Below are 22,105 nucleotides of genomic sequence, written 5' to 3' on the forward strand. Positions count from 1 at the left end.
TTTGAATTAATGAATGTATTTTCATTTCTTCTTTCTCAATTGAGATTTCATGGATTTTAGCTTCTAATCGAATAAATTTCTAACCGAAATTTTAAATTATCAGATTCTGAATTAGAGTCCTCTGTACTTAGATCCAAATCATATATATATATATATTTACCGCATATTCCGGCGTATAACGCGCACCAATAATTGAAAACTACTTACTTTTAGGTATGAATAACAAAACTTTTAGGAATGAATATACCTAAAAATAAAAAAAAATGTAGTCATATTTTAGGTATATTCATATGTAAGTACGTATCTTTTGAAGTCATTCATTCGAAGAATGAGTTGCCAACTCTCCCGATTTGGGCGGGAGACTCCCGATTTTCGACCGATCTCCCGCCAACCCGATTTACCATATATATTTCCCGACTTTTTCTTATTCTTATTCTTAGAATTTCTCACGATTTTTATGGAACTTGGCTTCATACTTTGTTATATGAACAAAAAAAGAAAGTGAATTTGGACGTCTGAAAGAAATTAAATTTTCTCTAGATTATATCTAAAACAGTTGATTTGGTGTTCATTTTAATAGTAAATACGACCTCTGCAAACGAAATAAACGTAGTGCTGGTATCAAATGCAGAGTCATTCGTTTTGTGCAAGAAAAGGGAAATAGTGCTTCAGCAAGGATGTTTGGTGTTTGTGAAAGCTTCCATGCATGAGTGGAAGAGAAATGAAATAACGATAAGTAATACGCTAAAGAGTAAAGAAATGGTCTATCCTAGAAAAAAGTGTTGCGAACATGGTCTTAGAAAATCGGCAAAATCGCCAGAAGTACGGTATATATACAGTGGTGGCCAAAATTGTGGACACTTTCGGAAATTTTTATGTTTTGGAAATTTGTATGCTTATAGAAAATGTTACGTTTCGCAAAATGCAAACTTGTATATATCATTTTAAAGAAAATTTATTACTGAATTCAATACAAAACACAAAATTCAATTATTTGCAATAGAAAAAAAGTTATATGTATTTTAATATAAATAAAAATTGAATTTATACATATATATGTAATGTTTCAGTTAATTTTCGTTGACTGTTTGACGAACGTATCGTTGCTCGCAAATAATGTGACAGGAATTAAAATTTCTTACTAATACCATTTAAGTTTCTGTACATAATACACTGGTGTGCAAAAATTAAGGACGAGACGGTTTTTTCAATATAACTTTGTACTAAAGCTTTCCAAATCAACACATTTAATACCGTAAGATCCCCAATACGTAAGGACATGAGTAATGTAAGCAACACTTACTAAAAGAGAAATCAGAGGGAAAAAAAGAAACTTTATTGAAAAAGTAGCATGGAGCGCAATGCGACTGAAGGCCGAAACATCCCTGTGATGGGTGTCCAGCAAGAAACACCCGGTCTTTAATAGGGGATATGATCTCCCCTGACTGCTAGGCTGGTTTCACAGCGTCTGCCCATGCTGAGAATGAGGGTGTCAATGAGTTGTTGAGGCATTGCTGCCCATTCGTCTCGCAGCGCCAATCGAAGCTCCGGAATCGTTACTGGTGGTAAGGTACGAGCTGCCAAGCGTCTGCCTAGAAAATCCCATACATGCTCGATGAGATTGAGATCCGGAGATCGTGCCGGCCAATCCATACGTTCAATATCCTCACTCTCTAAGAGCTGTTCGGCAGCTACTGTGCGATGACATGGTGCATTGTCGTCCATGAAAAGGAACTGCGGACCCATAGCGCCTCTAAAAAGACGCACATATGGAAGAAGAATCTCGTTACAATAACGGGTCCCGTTGACTGAACCTGCGTCGAAGATGTGAAGGTCTGTACGACTACCAAACATGATGCCTCCCCAAACGAGAACACCGCCACCTCCATACCTGTCCCTTTCAATGATGTTCGAGGGATGATTGCGGCTTCCCCGCTCTCTCCAGATGAGTTTGCGATGAGAATCGCTACTCAGGCTGAATCTGCTCTCATCTGTAAAGAGTACTCATCCCCATTCATTGTCTCTCCAATTTCGGTGTTCCCGGCACCACAGAGAACGCCTTCTCCGATGGGCAGGCGTTAGAGGTACACACCGTACAGGGCGTCGTGCAAACAGACCACCACCGAGCAGTCTTCTGGCCACAGTAAAACGCGATATCGGTCGCCCAATCGCCCGTGTCGTGTGTCTAGCGATTTCTTCCTCTGTCTGCCGCCTGTTTCTTCTGGCCTGTAAGGCAATATACCGGTCATCTGCGGGTGTGGTTCCTCGTGGACGACCACTGCTAAACCCCCGGATAGCTGTTCCTGTAGTTTGAAATTGTCTCCAAAGTCGTGAAACGATGCTGTGAGCAATTCCGAACTCTGCAGCCACACTTGTCACACTGCGGCCTTCCTCCAACTTCCCAATGATTCGACCTCGGGTAAAAGCATCCAGATGTCGTGTAACAGATTGATTATTCGCCATTTCTCGCTGAGGCAGCAACTCGGTGTGATTTTATCTGCTATACGGCGTGCAATCTCTTTGCCAGAAATACTGATCTTACACCGACAACATGCTTTATACTACTCAGACACTCCCCCATTACGTCTACCTGCATATCTGCGCATGTGGTACCGTACAATCACCTTACTTAATCTCCTGATTGGTCTTTCTGACCGCTCTGCCTCTTCGTTCAGCTGATATGCTAATTTTTCGACTTTGTCCTTAATTTTTGCACACCAGTGTAATATAACTGTACTATAACAGAGGCCCCAGCAGCTTGTTAGCCATTTACGAACATATATTGAACAGAAATCTGTCTTACTGAGTGTTAAATTGGGAGCAGAAATGCGATATTATGTCACATTTTGCTGAATTATAACATTCTTACATTTTTTAAGATTTTTTTCGTATCTTATTAAATGTAAGAATGCATGTAGTTACTACATTTTTGAATGTGCTACTGCATTAGATCAAAATTATTAAATACTTTAGTATGTATGTATAACGCAAGTCTTCTACAAATGCATGGCTCCTGTTAACTGTATAGCTCCGGGTATTAATTATCCGGAGCTCAGTATAATTAATTAAATTTATCTGAGAATCCGTATTTAGTTTGATGTTAAATCTTACAACAAAATCGAAGATCTGATGTGTTTTTTCCGATTACTTTCATATATTTAAAGTAAATATACAAGGGGAATTGAAGAGGTTTTCAGCCTGGCACATTTGCATGAAACATTTTTTTCAAATAACGTACCTAGATTTTTACGGGATTTCTTTTGACTCCGATGCATGTAGCACTTCTATCAGTTAGCGTCAAATAACAACGAAAAAGAACCTTTTATCATATCCCTGAAACTAATCCTGAACATCAACGTTGTTGCTGTAATAGGAGCCATGCTCATGTCGCTTCAATGTTTTTAGTAAAATAGGATTGTTTGGATCGTCTCATGAATGTGGTTGGTGGGGGAGAAATGGAATCTGCGCTGCTAAACAGTAATTTGGAAAACTGAGCCTTATATGCGAGTCTGTTCTTATGCAAATGCTCTGAGTTTACTACGGTGATTTCCCTTAATGGTATATTGGGAACTGAGTCAGCAGTAAGCACCATAATGAACACGTACTATTAATTAGTGAAGCGTTAATTAGTGACAATTCAATGAGGAAAAGTCCATTTTCATCTCAAAAAAATGGTGGCGAGGGTCTGCATAGTAGATTTAGTATTCTAAACTTATGTGGTCGAGGAGAACCACTATACATCTGAACCATTCTCCCTTGTCTGTGTCTCAACGGGGAATGTCTCACTAACTATCACTAGTTGAGAGTAAACCTTTTCTTCATCGCCATCTACCTTACAGAGCAATTCTCGAAAACCATCAACATGGTTTTTGTTAATTCCGGGCGTCAGCATTCATGTTACTCAACTGGAGTATGCATATGATCAACATATTCAACTTTCATGCAGCTCATTTTCTATTCTTTGCTGGTCGCTTTCACATTGTGAATTTTCTAGGGTGACCTTCGAGTGACGTTCTTCTCTGCCTAAAACATGACAGTGTATCTTTTGACGGTGGGATAGGAAACTACACTATCACTATAAATTTCAGGCATGTGTTCATGAATAATTAGTGCTATAATTAGTAGTGTCCTTTGATCGATAACTTTATCATCGAACGATGTTTGATGCTTCCGATGTTCACTGTCTAAAGACCTCTCTCAGCCTCATAAACATCAACTGATACAATACGCAGTAGGAAATATTCAATTTTTAGCAAGGGTTGACATCGCGCCCTGGTGTATTTTATTGCGGTCACGGATGAAGCCAAGAGATGCCTTATCCGAAGGAAAAACATCAAATGAATCCGGAAAAGGGCAGGACACTTAGGTAATCACACTCAGGTAGCTGCTTCCAACTTTATGCCTTATTTGTGTGACCGTAAAGCATAGTTCTGAGAAGATGGCGTAGTCGAAATTGGTAGAATAATTATCTTTAGCACAGTTAAGTGCTTTGTCTAAGAGTTTTAAATTCAATCTCTGCACGAGTTCGTGAGAAAATTCAGTTTTTATGTCACAATTAGTTAAGGTTTTTTTTAATAAGTTATGGCGCAGGAGTAACGTGACGTGAAATCTTGTTCTGGGAGACTTACGTTTTCTAAAATATTTCAGAGAAGCAATCATTCATGCTTGGGAAGCATATGCGATAATAGACCAAATAATAGTTAGTTGAAATTTTTGTCTTCTTGCAGCGAACCTAAGGGGAAGTCCTGCATAGAAGAAACTTAGCCCTAGTAAGGATGCGTATTGCTTTACCGATAATTACCGATTAGTGTGAGCAATCCAGATGAGATGTATGTTAAATATAGGTAAATTGCAATGCGAACTTTTGTTATTTTTTGCCAAAACAGATAAGGTCATAGATTATGCTTTTTTTCTTGTGCATTTTGATTAATAACCATTTAAGATTTGTTTTATTAATGCTGATTCACCATATGACATACGCGTCGAAGCTGGAGATTTTCTTTTGGAATCTCTTGATAGCATAGTTTGGATTTAGTGAGGATGTTGTGGTCGCTGTATCGTCAGCATAACAGGTGACAAGATAGCTATTATCTTCTTGGGAATTTGGATGTCATGTTCTTAAAAATAATGTGATCGTGAAATATTACCATTTTAATTTAATATACTTCAATTTTTAAATGCACTTCTTAACAAAGAGATTGAATTGGCTTAGTAGTTATCACTTATATGTCATTATTTTATTTATTTACTTATTTATATATTTTTCCATTTTAGGTTCGCAGCTTTTCCCAGTTGAAACATGAGCTGAAAAAATGTGAAACCTTCTACATAGACACCGAAGATAACAATAACAACACCGTAATTGCTCGAGAGAAGAGTGAAGACGGGTATTTTTCCATGGACGTAAACGAGAATAACATCAAGCACTCCAGGGAATCGGGACCCATACAGGCTGGAAGTCTACCTAATCTATCAGGTACGCCTTTCAAACTGGTAAATTCCATTACACTAATAACTTGCTGCTATGGATGTATCTGCTACGCGTCTTCTTTTTGACCTTAAAACCGGTTCTAAGCGTCACAAATGAATATCATTTGGCGATCAATATGTTTGAGTAACCACCCTGTTATTTGAGGTTTTTTTCTTTCGTATTCAAAACAGCGGTATTCCGAGAAGAGAGGAAGCTGCATATATTTACAGTGACCGTTCATTGGCCAGGGGAACGGAATGGTAAGGGAATTAAAAATATATGCGGGTCACATAGGCTATTTACTTGTCTGCAATTTTTGAAAGCTGTACGCTTTTGCGAATTCTAATTTTAACGACAGAAGCATAAAGTGTTCAATCAACAATATGTAAATGTGTGTGCGTGCGTGTGTTTGTGTGTGTGTGTGTGTGTGTGTGTGTGTGTGTGTGTGTGTGTGTGTATGTATAATATTTCTTTTTATTGTGATACATTCGTGAAATGAGAGGAGTTCGATTTTATAGTTTTTGTTGCTCTCGTATTTTATTATATATTAACCATTTTAAAATTTTTATTCTGATACACCAAGTAAAGAATTCTGATGGAGAAGAAATAGTTCCTTTATCTGTAATTTTTTTTGTTCACATGTTAAGTATTTAAGAAGTATACGGAGCTAATTAATCAGTTAACGTGTTTTAATTGGCAAATTGTTATGTTCTTGACTTTTGCTTTCAACTAAATAAAAATGATCTTTCTTACAGAATTCTAATGAGACAATTTTCCTTTGGCATGAAACCAAGGCGAAATTTATTATTCTGTCTCGGTTAGGTGTTCAGAACTTTTTACTTTCCTGTAATGAAGGCTTCAACACCTTTTTCTATTAATAGTAATCGAACTAGAAAAGGAAAAACACAGGAAGTATGAAAGAGATCTTTACAAATCTCATGCTTAATGGAACTTGAAGAAAATAAGAGTGAAAAATTTTGTTCCTTAATATCTAAGAGCAATGCATATATTTTATTTGTAAGCAAAAGGTTTCTTTTCATAACTTTTATTTTTAAAGGTAGGTAGATAGGTATAAGTACGGGGAACACAATGATGCGCGAAAAGGGAGCAGGTATATTCCCCCCCCCCCGTAGTACTCTGCAGAAAAAACAGTGTCTTATACTGGCTAGTTTATTGGATGCTCTGGGTACATACCTCACAAATTCATATCAGACATATTATAGACTATCATTGCTTTCGTACGGATTACATTAGTTACCATATTCTCTAACCTGAGACATACTTGTGACATTTAGTCAAAAAGTATTATTATTATTGTTGGTGGTGGTGTATGTGTTTAAGAAAACAAATACAAAGCTCCTTGTGTGTCCACGAGGCCTACAGAAGTAATGTTCTGGAGGAAATAAGGAGAGAGAGAGAGAGAGAGAGAGAGAAATAATACTGTAATAAGGGAACTAAAATGTGATACTGCTATAATAATCCACAAAGTGCGGTTATAAAGTTAACCGCCAAATTAAAGACCAAACAATAAAACAAAAAGTGAAAGAATAAATGTATATTTAGAAAGAGTGACATTGCAACTATTGTTAAAGCCGGTTTAAATTGGTTATTTTGTCGTTTGCATGTCAGAACGCCGGGGTCATTTTCATTTATTGAGAAGTCATTGTACAAAAAACTTTGCTTCGAGATGGAACAACGTTATAAGATTAAATTTTATTACAGATTAAATAATCTGCTACTGAAATGTTAGAGATCATTTGCTCAGTATAATGTGATGCATCGTTATCAAAAATACAAGTGTATGAGTGGTGCAACCTCTTTAAATATGAGCGCGAAAGTGTTGAAGATGAACCAAAGGTACGGCGCCGTGCAGAAACAAAGAAAACGCGGAGAAAATTTGTTCTTTGGTAAAGCTGATAGACGTGTAACAACTCAGCAACTCATGACATGCTTGGAATAGCAAAGAAAACTGTAGGCTAATTTTAATTGAAAATGTGAAAATTAGAAACGTTTGTGCTCGATTTGTGCCACGGATTTTGACTGAACAGCAAAACGAAGACAGAAAAGCTTGCTGTGAAGATTTGCTGATTACCGCGAGACAGGAAAATAATTTCTTAAAGAATAACGTAGCGGAAGATGAGATTGGTGTCTACAGTACGACCCAGAAACAAAAAGGTAAAGTGCACAGTGGGAAAGGGACGTCTTCTCCCATATTAAAAAAAAAAAAATGTATGAAGGTCGAAATCAAAGACTAATATGATGGTGATTGCATTTTTTTAATTGTAAAGCACTTTTTCACCATGAATTTGAGTCTGAAAATCAATCAATTGGTCAGTACTTTTACAAGAAGCCGCTTTTTTGATTATGAAGCAGAATATGGCGAGTAGGAATGACATTTTTGATTTGGAGCTTTTTTTTTTTTTTTTCCTTTAGTGTTCGATAATGCTAGGCTCCAAACAGCATTGTGTGTACAATAATATCTTGATAAGCGTTCAGTTGCAATGATAAATCACCCACCATATTCTACCGACTAATCGGCAGCTGATTTTTTTCTTTTTCCGAAATTTAAGATGGCGATGAAAGGTCAGAGATTTGAAAACGTTTCGGATATTAGATCATGATTTACGCATATTTTGCGAACAGTTAATTACAAAGCCTATAAACAGTGTTTTGATGATCTGAAAAAAAGTTTGTGTATGCTCCTCTAGTGATTATTTTAAATGTGATAAGTTGATAAATTTATTCTAAGGTTAATAATATTTTTCTTATTTATAAAAAATTGTCGGTTTATGGAGTACCTTGTATAACGGAATGTATAATGATAACAATAATGCAAAAATAATAATGCTAATGAGGTATAATACAACAAAAATACAATACATTAATACATAAACTAAAAATACATAGCGCAAATCCAATAATACATAAAAAATAGTAATACATAATAATAAAAACAAAAAATAAAATTGCACGAGACAGCAAAAAGCCTCAGAACTCTTGACAGGGTCGGAAAAAATAAGATACCAGCTAATGGTGAGATGCCTTAAACTCGCCTTAAATGTAGTTCTGGCATTCGCTTATAACGTGCAGTACGATAAGATGTGCTCTGTATCTCTACGACATCCCGCAAGCACAAAATCTCCTGGTCACGATATTAAAATTAAATAAGTATTTTTTTAAATCTGAGTCAGTTTATAATCCGGCTGAATATGCATACACATAAAACACTGGAAAACTGAAAAAATGTATTTGCCCACTGTGCTTTCGATGAAACAAAGTAATCAGCATTCCAGTCACCCACAGTTTTGCCAAGTAACATGATTCTAAATAAGATTTGAGAGCAAACATCATTTGGGTTAGCTCTTTTATTACCGTGAATACCACTGTGACCTTGAACTAAGTAAATTGAATGTCTGCAATTTGTTCAAACGCACGTAAAATAGACTGAGTTTCCCTAACTAGGTTTTCTGTTGACAGTACTATATCACGTAGAAGAAAGAGAGAATAAAGTGAAATCTGTACGAATAAGATATTTAATTGTCTCATTCTAATGGCAGGAACTTTGTATCCATTTAAAATATGTTTGGAAATAACCGGACTCAAGGCCTCAGTGGCCCTCACCGGTCTGTAAGACTCACGCATATCTGTTCCGACAGAACGGCATTATTACAAGCATCGTTAATCGGGACAAATTATCCACTGCCGAGTACTGCTTTGTGAGTTTGAAGTTTAGACTTACCACCAAGGAATTCCTCATACCCCGCTGCTTGGTGGTGGGCCGTTTAGTCGCTCGGTAGTCTACTCGGTATAGCTTAACTGCGTTAATCAAGGTTGCCCCTTTGTTTGCCCATAGCCCACCTAAGCGAATCACTTGAAGCCCATGAAGTGTATGTCATTCAGTATCTATCCATGTATCTGTTGGACCATTAGTCACCAAGTAGATTAAAAGCCCGATGGATGGAAGGACTGTGGTTTTCCTGAGACATTTCCCTATACGTTACATAAATACGAACTAGTTTTCATCAGGAATTCCACCACGAAAGCGTCTCTCCTTAGGCAGGTAGCCTTGTGTGCTTTCACTAAATAAGTTAGCCAATCAGCTGTATGGGTGTGATTCAGACATAGAGTAAATGTACTTACAAAGCTGGTTAGATGTTAGATACTTTCAAAAGAAATTACATTTTAAACATGAATTGCTTTCATTTTTTTACTGTTGTTGTTGTTACTAATGCTCACTTGTCTGATATAGTCAGCTCAAGCCCAAGAAATGCCTGCCACAGAGCGCAAGTTTACGCATGTGATTGGCAACAGCTTTGAGCACCTTATAGGTGACAGTGCGATTTAGCTTAGTTTCGCCACCCCCAATTTTGATGGAGAGCACCCCCGGAGGACTGGTTCGAGGGTCTCCCAATCCTCTTCCCCTACCGTATATTTGAACTGCCCCCATGCCGCACGGACACTATACATTTACAAACATCCATGCCTTCTCCGGAATTCGAACCCGTGCCCTTCGGCACGACAGTTTGCGACGCTAACCGCTATACCATTTGGGCGGCTTATAAATGCTGACTGGGTTGTGTTTTAAGTTAGGTGGATAAATGATGTGCCATCGGCTCCGTATACCAAAAATTTACTGAGGACATGCTGTGCCTTCATCTGTTTTGAAACAAAAAAATTGGCTAAAAATTGTATTTCTTTCCTGCTAAGCTTCGTCGTTTATCTTTTTTTTTTTTTTTTTTTTGTGTGTGTGTGTGTGAAAAAGGGAAGGAAAATCCATTTTCTGAGGTTTGTTTTATGACAAGATTTGAATAGATTAGAAATATCTGACACAGTAGAAGCAGAAGTGCAAAAATTATTACTGATCATTCTATTTCTTACAATCAGAATTATCGTCACAATATCATATTTAAAACAACCATCTTACTTTTAACTGCAGTTTCAAGGGAAAACGTATTATGTAGTAATGAAATATAATTATAAAGAACTTGCGGCTAGCAATCTACAATAAAGCAAACAATGCAATATCCTTTCATTGACCTAGTGTTATGATCTTAGCAAAATGGAGCGTAGATTTTTTCCCATTTTATTTTACCATGATAGCTTTAGAGTTAGCGTGAGAAAGAATTTTGTGTTACATAAGGCTCAAGCCGCGCTTTAAGAGCAATCCATCATCGTCAACAAGTAATTTCTGATGCCTGAAAGTAAAATTATCAATAAAATATGACAAGATTTTGTTTCTTGCTAAGTCTTATCTTTTTGGAGCTATTAGAACACAGGTGGAAAAAGGAGGCGTTTCCATTTTAAGAAACCAAATTGCATGTGCTACCGTTCTGAAAGTAGTGAATGATTTTATCTTTTCATATGTAACCTAATTTTGCGTGTTACTAAATTTATAATCCTGTATGTTAAATATTAAATGAATCTGCTGTCAACTAAACTGTAACAAAACTTCAAATTTAATAAATAGTAGTGTGTGTAGAGACTTCTTTGTCTTTCTGTTTAGCAAATAAAGAATTATGAATCTTCTTTTATTGTTTTCCATTTAAAAGTTTTAAAGTGATGTCTTTACACCAGGTAAACTTTCGGATGAAAAACGGAACATGATTTTGCAGCCTCTCGTGTGTTTAGAATTAATCTGTAAGCTCTTTTTAAATCAATTTGTTACGAAAGATTCGATATAGAATTTGTATATATTGATATATTTTTTTCTTGTCTCTTATTATTTCCTCAATGCAATTTTTCGAAATATCATGAGCTTAAAATATGGAGTGCTTATAGTTCCAATAGAAAAGAATTTCTTTTTTGAAAGCGTGGTACCCAGAAATTCCCTTCATAATGCAATTTTGTTGATAATTATTTGAGTACTAATGTTTAATATTTTTTGCCAATTTTCATTACTCAAGAAAAAGAAATTGTATTCGATATTTCTCGAGAAATTTATTGATAATAATATGTACAATGATATTCAGCTTGATTTTGTAGTTTGTCTCAACTTTAAATTCCAGTGAACTGGCTAAGTGCTGGTATGTTTTCTTAGTTACTATATGTATAATGCTATACGAGCCAGTTTCCCTTTGAAAGTCCTTTACAATGACAGCCCTCTTATTAGTCATATGCTCATCGCAGCTTTCGCTATATTCGACTAACCAACCAGACTGCATAATTTTGTTGCTCCTAGGCATTTAAGTAATCAGACACCAACATGAACAAGTAGTAAGAATCTGGTGTTTTATGATTTTAATATAATGTATATTATAAAGAAATAAAAATTTAATGAATAAAAAGAGCCAGAAACTTACTTATGTTCGTTTTGTTTCAAATTTTACGCAATAAATAAACCTCACTTATTTGCAATCCTAAATGAATGTTGTATGTGCTTATTCTCTGACGCTGCATATTTATTTATTTTTCTTTCTACCTCTCTCTGTTCTCCCCCTTCTTTTTCTTTTTTGAAGAAACAATATATTAAAATGTAAGTTGGTTATCTGAGATCGTTTTTTATTGATAAAAACATTAGCAGTATGTGAGTATTGCAACATTTCTAAGTAAGTGGATGAAGGCTCAAACCAGTTTTAACATAAAGATTTTTTGAGTGAAGTATCGTTAGTTCTGCCTGTTCGCGAATCTATCAGATCAAAACTGTTTCATCTGAAACTAGCTGAGGTTAACTTCAGTTACTAAAATTTTGAGTCTTTTGATCGTTGTATTAGTAATGTCCACTCATGCGTTGTATGATTGAATATTGAATCTTGTTTTTATAAGACTTGGAAGGCTACTTTCTTAAGAGAAGATGCATTCGGGGAGAACTTTTTAAGGGAAGCTAGCTCATATAAACGTTACAGTAATACGAAATTTTAAAATAGCAATTTTGTTTCTCGATCGCTAATGAACTAGATTTTATAGGGAATTCGCTGAAAAATTTTGTGTCTGGTATCAAATCAGCTTTCCAGTCAGATTTCTCTAGCTTCTTTCTAATGTTTCTCAAATATTTTCTGTGTCATTTAGTCCCTGCTGTTGAGGACCTGACTCCTTGAGACTAATTGTTCAGTATTGACCTTGTCTTAAAAGATGTCTTGGCGAAGTTTGCTTCTTCGGCCCAGCTTTTTTAACGAGTCTATATAACGGTCTCGGGTTTCGTTAATATCTGGTTGTCCGGACTAGTGGACATTTTTTTATAAAATATGGCCGAGTACAAGCTTTTTTTCATAATTTCGAATGCATGAATTATACCTTGATCATGCAAATAAAAAATGTTGGTGGAGCGGGAAAGTGATTTTATGTTTGTAAGGTTTATTTAAATTTTATAACAGTTATTCTTAATTTTCAAACCTTCTCCTTTAAATTCTTGTTTCCCACTTACAACTCCCTACCGGAATGAGATTTTAGTATCGCGTTGCATGTAAATGAGGTAGAAGGAGTATTTAATGAAGGTTCAGCTTACATCAGTAGGAGAGCTTAGGATTCCTTAGTGGCGCGTGTTTGCCGCCAGGCTACTTCCTTATTAAGCCAACTGCGCTCGGCCGTATTGTACGTGCCTGTTGATAATCTCCGGCTAAATTAATTAAGGGCCTACTACGTTAGGTAATTGTGTCTAGCTTCGGCTAAGTCAGTTTAGTTTAGTATAGGACTTATTTTCTTATCTTGATTTAAAGCCGAGGTAAGGACATTCCTGTAAGCCTGAGAAGGGCCAACTGTTATTATTTATTTGAGAGAATAAAAGGGTGTTTTAACCCTTCTCTGGACTTTGTCGTTACACACGTGAACTCAGAGATAAGTCGCTACACAGCTCAATAGGTGTTCCTCTACGTTCAGCATAGACGAAGTAATTAGGAACGTTATATGTTTTCCACTTTAACTATGCCTGCGGGGGATGTGGATTTCTCTCTGAAAAGCAAAACCTTTCGGGGGGGGTTTAAGGGTTTTTTGGGGGGGCGTTTAATCCAATTAGCTATTTCGAATGTCATTCAGGCTGATTTGTTTGTTTTCCGCCAGTACAGCACACCAATACCATTTTAATTCTTAAAACATCTTTTCTTTTTCTTTTTTTTTTTTCCTTTCCCCATAATAAGAGGATTTTCAGATCGCTAGTCATACAGGTTCAGCTTACATCAGTAGGAGAGCTTAGGAGTCCTTAGTGGCGCGTGTTTGCCGCCAGGCTACTTCCTTATTAAGCCAACTGCGACCGTCACTATCACTTCTGAAATTTTGTCTCTTGTGCATTTTTCAAACAAACTATTTATTTAGCAGCACTTAAAGGCCATTTCATGTAGATTTTAGTTTAGGTTCACTAAATTTTAATGTGCTTGTGTATTATCTCTAAACGGAATGTTACATGTCACTCTCAAAATAGCGTATTTCAGAGTTGATTTCACTAAATAAATACTTTATTTCAACTACAAAATGTTTTCTTAGAAACATAACCATAAAAACAAATTAATTTTAGAAAAGCATTTGTTTGAAATTTAGTGGTTGTAATTTAACTCATAAGAGAATTAGGAAAAAATTTTGACTCACTATTTTTATTCAGAATGCACGCAGGTGACTTTTTCTCTCTAAAATATGTTAAAGGAATGAAAAAGTGAGAGAAAAAAGTTTATTTTCAAAAATTTATGGATGACTGAATTTTGAACTCATTTAAATGCCCTTGTAAATTAAGATGTAAGATGTGTTAGTTCGAAATTTTTTTTTATTTGAAAAGATGTAGCTCTCAATATATTTCAGGGGCATACTTCTATAAATACTACAAAACATATTAATTTTAATAATAAATTCAATAATTTTTCCCAGTTACATTTTCACCATGAGAATTGAATACAGTGGTGTTTTTTTTTTTTTTTTTTTTTTTTTTTTTTTTTTTTGTAAAAATTCTGTCTTTTAGGTCTTAATCTTTTTGAACTGTATATATACCTACCTTATTTTTTAATAATTTCAGGTGACATTAATCTGATGGCTGATGAAGTCTCAACAAACAACGATCATCCTTCAGATACAACAAGCCAAGTACTCGATACAATCCGTGTATCTCCCACAGTGAGAACGCGGAAACCGATACGGACATCTAAAGGACAAGCAAATAATTCACGTACTCAACCTAAGAATGCCAAGAAAGATGCAACGCAGACCAAAACTACAAACAACAGTCCTCCAAACAAGCGTTTAGAAATAGCTTGGGTGTATCCTTTTATTTCATGTCTTAGTACTTGTGTTTGTATATTGTATGATTAAGATACGGTAAGATGACTTATGGAAAAATGTTCGGTATCGTGTGATTGCAAAGGTAAAGAAATATTATATAAGACCAATAATATTCCGTTATTTAGCTATCATTAAAAGGCTATACCGATCAACAGTATTACAGACTGGAATTTATATTTTAAATGGTTGTTAAAACCAAGGGTAAGAAATTTTTAGTAACTGATTTGTCGTATTTTATCTGACAAGGTAATAGAAAGCTGCCATGTTGAGAATTTTTCACAAAACTTGAAAACGAAAGTGAGAGAGAAATAGGAAAATTAGCAAAAAATAGACTTTTTGTCAGAATAATTTTTCAGCTGTAATTGCTGCTAATTGCTGCTAATTACGAGAAATTTAAACGACCGTATTAGCGGAAAGAATAATTAAGTAAAAACATTAACCTGATTTAAAAAAAATAATTAAAAATACATTATTTTTAAATAATGATTAAAACTTCAAAACTGGCAAACTTTACTAAATTTAAAATTGAAATATTTCTGCTGTACCTGTCTGTGTTTTTGAATAGTAATTGTGTTATCTATTTCAGTCTCTTTTGTGGGAAATAATGGATCTATAAAGCCAGCAAAATGTCTAGGCTTGACCTGTAGGCAATGTTGTAACACGCGCGACGTGCAGTTACTGTAGCTATGCTTCACCATCTTACGTAATATGCGTGTGTTTACAAAATTATATATCTAAGCTGGTACAAAACCGCAAGATGAAGAAAATAACGTTCTTGCATCTTACCGTTCAACATGCAATCTTTATTAATCAACGCTTTTGTTCAACGTTCACACAGCTGCCTGAATCTTTTTTAGAACTCATCTTTTGAAATTGTGTTTAAGTCTCTAGTTACGGTTTTCTGTATCTTTTTAGTTCTGTTAAAATAAGGACTTGACTTCAGGGAAGAGAAAGTAGTCAGCTAGTGCAAAATTAGGTGAATAAATGGGGTTGAAAATTGTACCACATTTCTTTTCTATAAACTGTTTGAGGAGAATGGAATTTCTAACGGAGCATTGTAGTGCTACAGAAATGAGTTATTTAGTTGAGCGTTTTCAGGCTAAACATGCTGAATTCCCTTCAAAAGTCTGTCTATTACTCCTTTATTATAGAAAGATGTTTATCGTTTGTCCCTGCAAAACAAAATCCTGATAATTATGCGTTTTCGATCAAAAGAATTCACCAACATGCTCTTTTTCCGAGATTTCTGAAATCGAAGCTTCTGTGGCCGTAGTGAAATAGCTCCACCCCAAATGGATGGCTGCAGTTTTCTTTCACAATCATAAAAGTTCCATATCCTGTTAGAATGTATTGAAAAAAAATATAGATTAATGTTTGCCATTCGAAACAAATCATGATATACTGATATTGTATCCTGCCTTTATTCTGCAGTCAGTGGGGGGGGGGGTGAAAATTTTTTTTTTTTCATTCTCTTCCACGACAGTTTTATAAACAGTGTCTTTACTGATGTTAAGCTCTTCAGCTATCATTCGAAGAAACAGGTGACGATTTTTTCGATGATATCATATTCCAGATGGCGAAAGGCGACCACTCCTGGGGTCATCATCAACATCTTTGCATCTCTCTCGAAATCGTTCGTACGAACAAAAACATGTAATCATGTTAATGCTTGATTTTTGTGTGTTTACTATAACTTTTGGAATGATCCCATAATTGTTTTTTTTTTTTTTTTCTGCTTTACAGGAAAAACTTTAAATCCATGACAAAAATTAAAAGTGATTAAATTCAGATCCATGAAAGCAATATTAAGTGATCAAAGCAAACGATTAAGTGCATAAAAAGCTCTGTCCGTGTGGAGACGACATTTTAGAAAAAGGAAGTTGAGATGTCATAGTGATATATGCTATTAATTACTGTTTGGTTCTAAAACGTTGTAGACGCACCGTGCATACCTTTGTATATTAAGCTGTCGTTCATGCTGGAGACAAACCGGCATACCGTTAAGAAGGTGTAACATTTTGGCTATTTAATGTTTATGTATGATTGACAGATATTTGAGGAATGATGTCATCTACCTTGCTTTTTCCATGTCGTATATCTGAATTTCATTTAAGAAGGCTGTTGTTGAATTGCCTTTAAATTTAAATAAAATATGCTTTTATCATTTCAATTTAGCTCATGCAATGGCTTACAAAATGTGATGCTCCTTTTTGTGCCGGAAAGCAGGGGCATACGTACATTATTTGTTACTTTGTCTAGAGACTTTCTTCATCAAATTTCGAGGGCAAAATGAAAGCTGTTGTCTTTCATCCGCTGTTAGGATGATCTTATTCTTCGTAACGTGTTTTCTATTGTTCCCGGTGGGTAAAGAAGTGAAGAAATCTATATCTACTGTCCCTAACTTTTTCACTATACTTTTCGGAAATGTTGTTTTAGGAATATTTATATACTCTTTCCAAAATATACAAAGCATAGGCGTTTATATTAGTTCCAGCATCTACGAAACACAGGTGACCCACTTTCAGTATTATTACTATTTCCGCTTGACATAAACTGATCTTTTTTCTATAAATAGCTTTGGCACTGTCATATGTTAAAGGAGATCTTATAACCATTTTACAAACTTTTTTAATCTTAAAAGGATTTTTTCTTAATTCAGGCCCATATTAAAAAATAACTTCGAACTAGCGGTTTTCATGATAAATTTAATTATCTTGTACGAGTGTTGTCCTTTGATATATATAAATATGAATTTCGGTTAAATTTCGGTTAATATGCAGAAATATCACAAACTTCGAATTTCTTTTTAAAAATCACTGCTTCGTACTTTTACTTCTTAATTATTGGAAACCATTTCACACATTATATTTTCTAGCAAACCCACTTCATGAACATTTTAAATTAATTTTCAAAAAAAAATATTTACTAATCCTGTTTTATATTCAAATTATTGTACAGACTTAAAAAGCCTTTTCGAAATGTATTTCCTCAAAATATGAACCTTTCAAAAAAGTAGTTGCTGCCAATTTTCTATGCTTGTCTTCCTTTATTCAGTACCAGACATGGGTATCATGGCCTCGATCCAGGTCGAAATTTGTTCATGTTGGCTTCCGGAGAATTAGCATATTACGTTGGTGCCATTGCAATTTTACATCATTATACCAATGGGACACAGCGGCATTATATAGGACATACGGAAGACATACTGTGGTAAATAAGCACATGTTCATTTTATTTAAATGTTTATTTATTTCTTTTGTGGACTGTGTGAACCACTAAAATACTATATTTATTATTTTAAAATTGTCTTGAATTCAAGTTGTAAATATGTTGTAAAACTAAAATGTTAATTCTGTTAATTAAATTTTTGTCTCTCTGGTACATAATGAGTACAAAACTCTTGCAATTTTTTTCTTTCTTAAGCTATATTCGTTTATAAAGAATTGTATGGTTTTCTCATGATTAAGATCTTAAAAACTCATGAAAACTTTTCATTCTTAATTTTAAAGTAAACGAATGGCCGAATATGTATCAAAGCACTCATGCTATTTTTTAAACTTAGCACTTAACTCTAAATGTTATTTATATTGATTTAAAAGGAAATTCTGTGAATATGTCGTTTGGCGCATGCTTCGTATTATTTTTATTTTTTATCTCCATTTCTTTTATTCGACAGAAACTTGAAGATAAAATATGTAATGTCCATAAACAATAAACTGTTCATAAGCGTTAGTTCTTAACGCAAAAGTATTTAATAAAATCTACACTTAGCAAATTCAGTGTAAATAAAAGAATACAGTATTAACTGGAATAGGGATAACTGCAGTAACAAAAAATATTAAATCCAATAGGGCAAAGTATACTAATGTAACACTATTAATTAATATTAATTTGTGAATATAATAGCATAAATATTATTCGTAGGAGTCCAAAATTAAAAAGGATATTAATATGAATTTGTAGTTTTAATGATTTTTCCAGCGGTCGCCGTATCACTGTCCTACAAGGATAAAACAGGCTACCTAAAACTTTGATATCTATGAAGAAGAAAGTTATTATAAGTGTAGCTTTTATTTCATAATTAGATGATAATCCATTATCGTTCCTGGTCGGAATATAAGGCAGCCTTATTTTCTTAAAATGCATTTCTGAAAACGAAATTTGTCGTTATGCGCAGCGTAACGTTAAAAATATACATTAATATAATTTATTATTTGCATTTACATTTTAAATAAGCATACAAGCATAGTTTAACTACTTGACAAACTAGCGTAGTTTACATTTTAAATATCACACTAGAATAGTTAAAATGTTTGCTTTTCAAATAAACGTACTAGCATAATTTAGCTCAAAATATACATTAGATTATCCTCGTGGGTGAGTGAAGTGAGCTTGAATTAAACTACGTTATAAGAATCAACCTATTAGGATCATTTACATGAAGTGACCTGACATGCAATTTCTACTTTATCTCATAAAATGTCTTCTAAAATGCGTCATCGTCGTAAATGGAAGATTCGTTTATATTCGACCAGAAACGGCATTTTAATTGCTTATAATAACTTAAACTGGACTGCGTCCTTTCAAAATTAAGCTGTTTCATGTTTTCTTATTTGACTCTGCAATGCGAACAGCTCTTATCCACTCAAATTAAAAAAAAACCTTTGACTACTATATATCTCTCGCTACTGCTGAATGCGTACGTACTTTTTTATTTTCCCTTGCTATGTTAGCACGCGTCGCTCGTTTTCTGTGTCGTCCAGTGTCTAAAGGTGTGATGAGCTATACAAAATTGTGGAATGCATAAGTCTCCCATGATGATGTGAAAAGAATATGTGAAACATAATAAATTATATTTTGTCCTCAGCCAGATCTCTCTGTAAATCTCACCTTTGTATCTACGCGAAAAAGCCTTCGTTCTTTGTATCTACGCGAAGAAGTGTTACCAACGTCACCAGCTATCTCCCAATCATCAAGATATTTACAGAATTTATATTACTCATATATATGTATAGTTAGGCACATAAGGATATACAGTTACTTCACAAAGCAGTATATTTAGATATTACATATATACATATATCTATATCTATATCTATATATATCTATATATACATACATAAAGAAACAGAATAAGAGACTAAAAATTAAAAACAAAATTATTATACTCGTCCTGCGCTATAACTGCAATATAGAAGTAAAATAAACTTAAAGCATCTAAACTTAAAAGTAAATTGGAGTCAAAGCAAGGCAGTTCCTCAACAATATTAATAATTGCAACCGTGTATAAGAGGTTTAACAAAATATCTAAACAAATCAAAAACAAAATAAAAATTCATAGCAGTACAAACTCGAAAAATAAAAATGCAAAAGGGAAAAAATATACAGGATAATAAAAATATAAAAAAGTTCATCTCCTTTTACTAAAACTCCAATTCATAACTCATCAGGGGAAAATGAAATGAAGCTTCATAAAAGTCGATTAATATTTTTCGAAAAAGTGTTTCGTTCTCCTGGTTCATTTTAGATCAAAAACTGAAAAAAGAACCAATTAAATTTTCATTTGAGACATTAAAATTCATATAAAACCAAAAAATCGAATCTTTAATGTAGCAAAATTTTCCCTTCACACCTTCGAAACACATGGAAAAAGAATAAAACAAAACATTGTTTTGAAATTGAAACAGTTTTATCAAGTGGAATGCGATGTTTCTCCATGCATTCTGTGACAGCATTTGCAATATCCTCGCCACGTGTTTGACGCTTCAGTGGCTTGGTTTCGGTTTTAGTTTATTATGGCAAAGCACACTAGGGGGAATACCTTCATGCAGGACGTTCTTAGGAAAATTCGTTCGTATACACTTTACACATGGGGAAAACACCAAAACTCTCATGCAACCAGCTCGTTTGCCTGGCTCCGAACCCAGGTCGTAATTACTAGTGTTAATCGATTTCCCCCCCCCTCCGGCTGCTGGTGGGTTTACGTTTCTGTGGCAATAAACCTGAAATTTGTTCTTTAGGGTCCGTAGACCAAATAAATGGAAAAAAAAGTGAAACTTGGCACTGTGTCAGTTATATCACAAGATTTGTCAATAGCTATTGATAATGCTGAAACCACTTTAGGATTTTTGATTTGATGATTGGTAATACTGTTTTAACAGACAGTGGTAACTCTTTAATTTTTTGAAACACATTTTCCGCCTTATTCATGAAATCCGTGAATAGCTCTCTGGTTGCATTTATAAAACAACTTTTAACGTTTGCATCATCTATATATGGTTTGTCTCTCTTAGCAATCGCTCTACTAATAATAAAGCATGCATTATTAACATTGTTTGAAGATTGCACCAAATAATTAAATACGAACTTAATTAATATTGCCTCTTTTGAAGTTTTCAACTGCTTTCTTCGTCGCATCATCGGTGGAATATTTACTGCCAATTGACGCGTGTTTAGTTATAAAGTGTATTTCCAAATTTGATTTTTTTGTTATTCGCCAGTCTTTCTTGACAGATAAAACAGGTCGGAAGGCCATTTAAGTTTTGCATAAACGTGAACGGATTCAGTCCATTCAACTTTAAATTCACGGTTTTCGTCTTCCGTTTTTCATTTGCTTCTGTTTGACATAATTTTGTAGCTAAGTCAAATAGGTGGCACCCAGAAACCCGTTTCTTTTTATAACAAAAAGACGCTGAATACTGGTAGTTCGGTCCGAGGTTCGAATCCCGCGAACGGGCTGTCTGCATGGGCGTTTTCGAGGTTTTCCCCATGTGTAACGTGTATACGAACCAGTTCCCCTTAGAAAGTCCTCCACGAAGGCATCCCTCCCTTTAGGCAGATAGCCCTCGTGTGCTTTGCCATTATTAAATAATCAAATCCAATCCTTTTTATAACAATAAAATCAGGAACATAAAGTTAAATCAACTTATTTAAATTGATGCCAAAAATACTGGTAAGATCTGCAGCTAGTTGAAAGATACGAGTAGCATAACGCACCGAGTAGGTAGTCTCTTCTGCGCGTGAGACTTTTCAGTACTTTCCGACTCCAAGCGCTGACAACGCCACTTGGCTGACTGACAAGCAGTGATTGGCTCCCTCCCGCTGAACTTGCGCATTAGTCGAGTGTGTGTCCTTCGCTCTGCAGACACCGCAACCGCCTGCGCTGCGTGAACCAGACCGAAACCCCGCTAGTTCGCACGTAGTCGAAATCGATTCGTGTCAGAGCCTCATTCAAGTGTCTAAAGAGCCAGTGGTCGTCGGACGACCACTGGCTTAGAACAAACTCCTGCCTAGCCACCGGTATAGTAGTTAGCGACGCTGACTGCCTGGCTTCGAATCCTGGAAATGGCATGGATGTTTGTAAGCGTATAGTGTCTATGCGGCTAGGAAGCATTCAAAATACACGGCGAGCCGAAATTCCTCTGGAGAGATTTTATGATA

The 22,105-nt window shown here is 35.0% G+C and overlaps 1 protein-coding gene across 1 annotated transcript in view; it reads left to right on the forward strand.

Moving 5' to 3' along the window:
* Nucleotides 1-22,105, forward strand: part of DCX-EMAP (Doublecortin-domain-containing echinoderm-microtubule-associated protein) — a 151,804-nt gene that overhangs the window by 37,234 nt on the left and 92,465 nt on the right. Inside the window, exons 2-4 of the mRNA XM_035352541.2 lie at nt 5,275-5,476; nt 14,403-14,643; nt 17,726-17,875. Coding sequence (XP_035208432.1) covers nt 5,275-5,476; nt 14,403-14,643; nt 17,726-17,875 — 593 coding nt within the window. The remainder of the gene's footprint in view (nt 1-5,274; nt 5,477-14,402; nt 14,644-17,725; nt 17,876-22,105) is intronic.

Source organism: Stegodyphus dumicola, chromosome X1 (assembly GCF_044657685.1).
Source record: "Stegodyphus dumicola isolate Sdum_Otavi_A_Nest chromosome X1, ASM4465768v1".
In the NCBI taxonomy this organism is placed as follows: Eukaryota; Metazoa; Arthropoda; class Arachnida; order Araneae; family Eresidae; genus Stegodyphus; species Stegodyphus dumicola.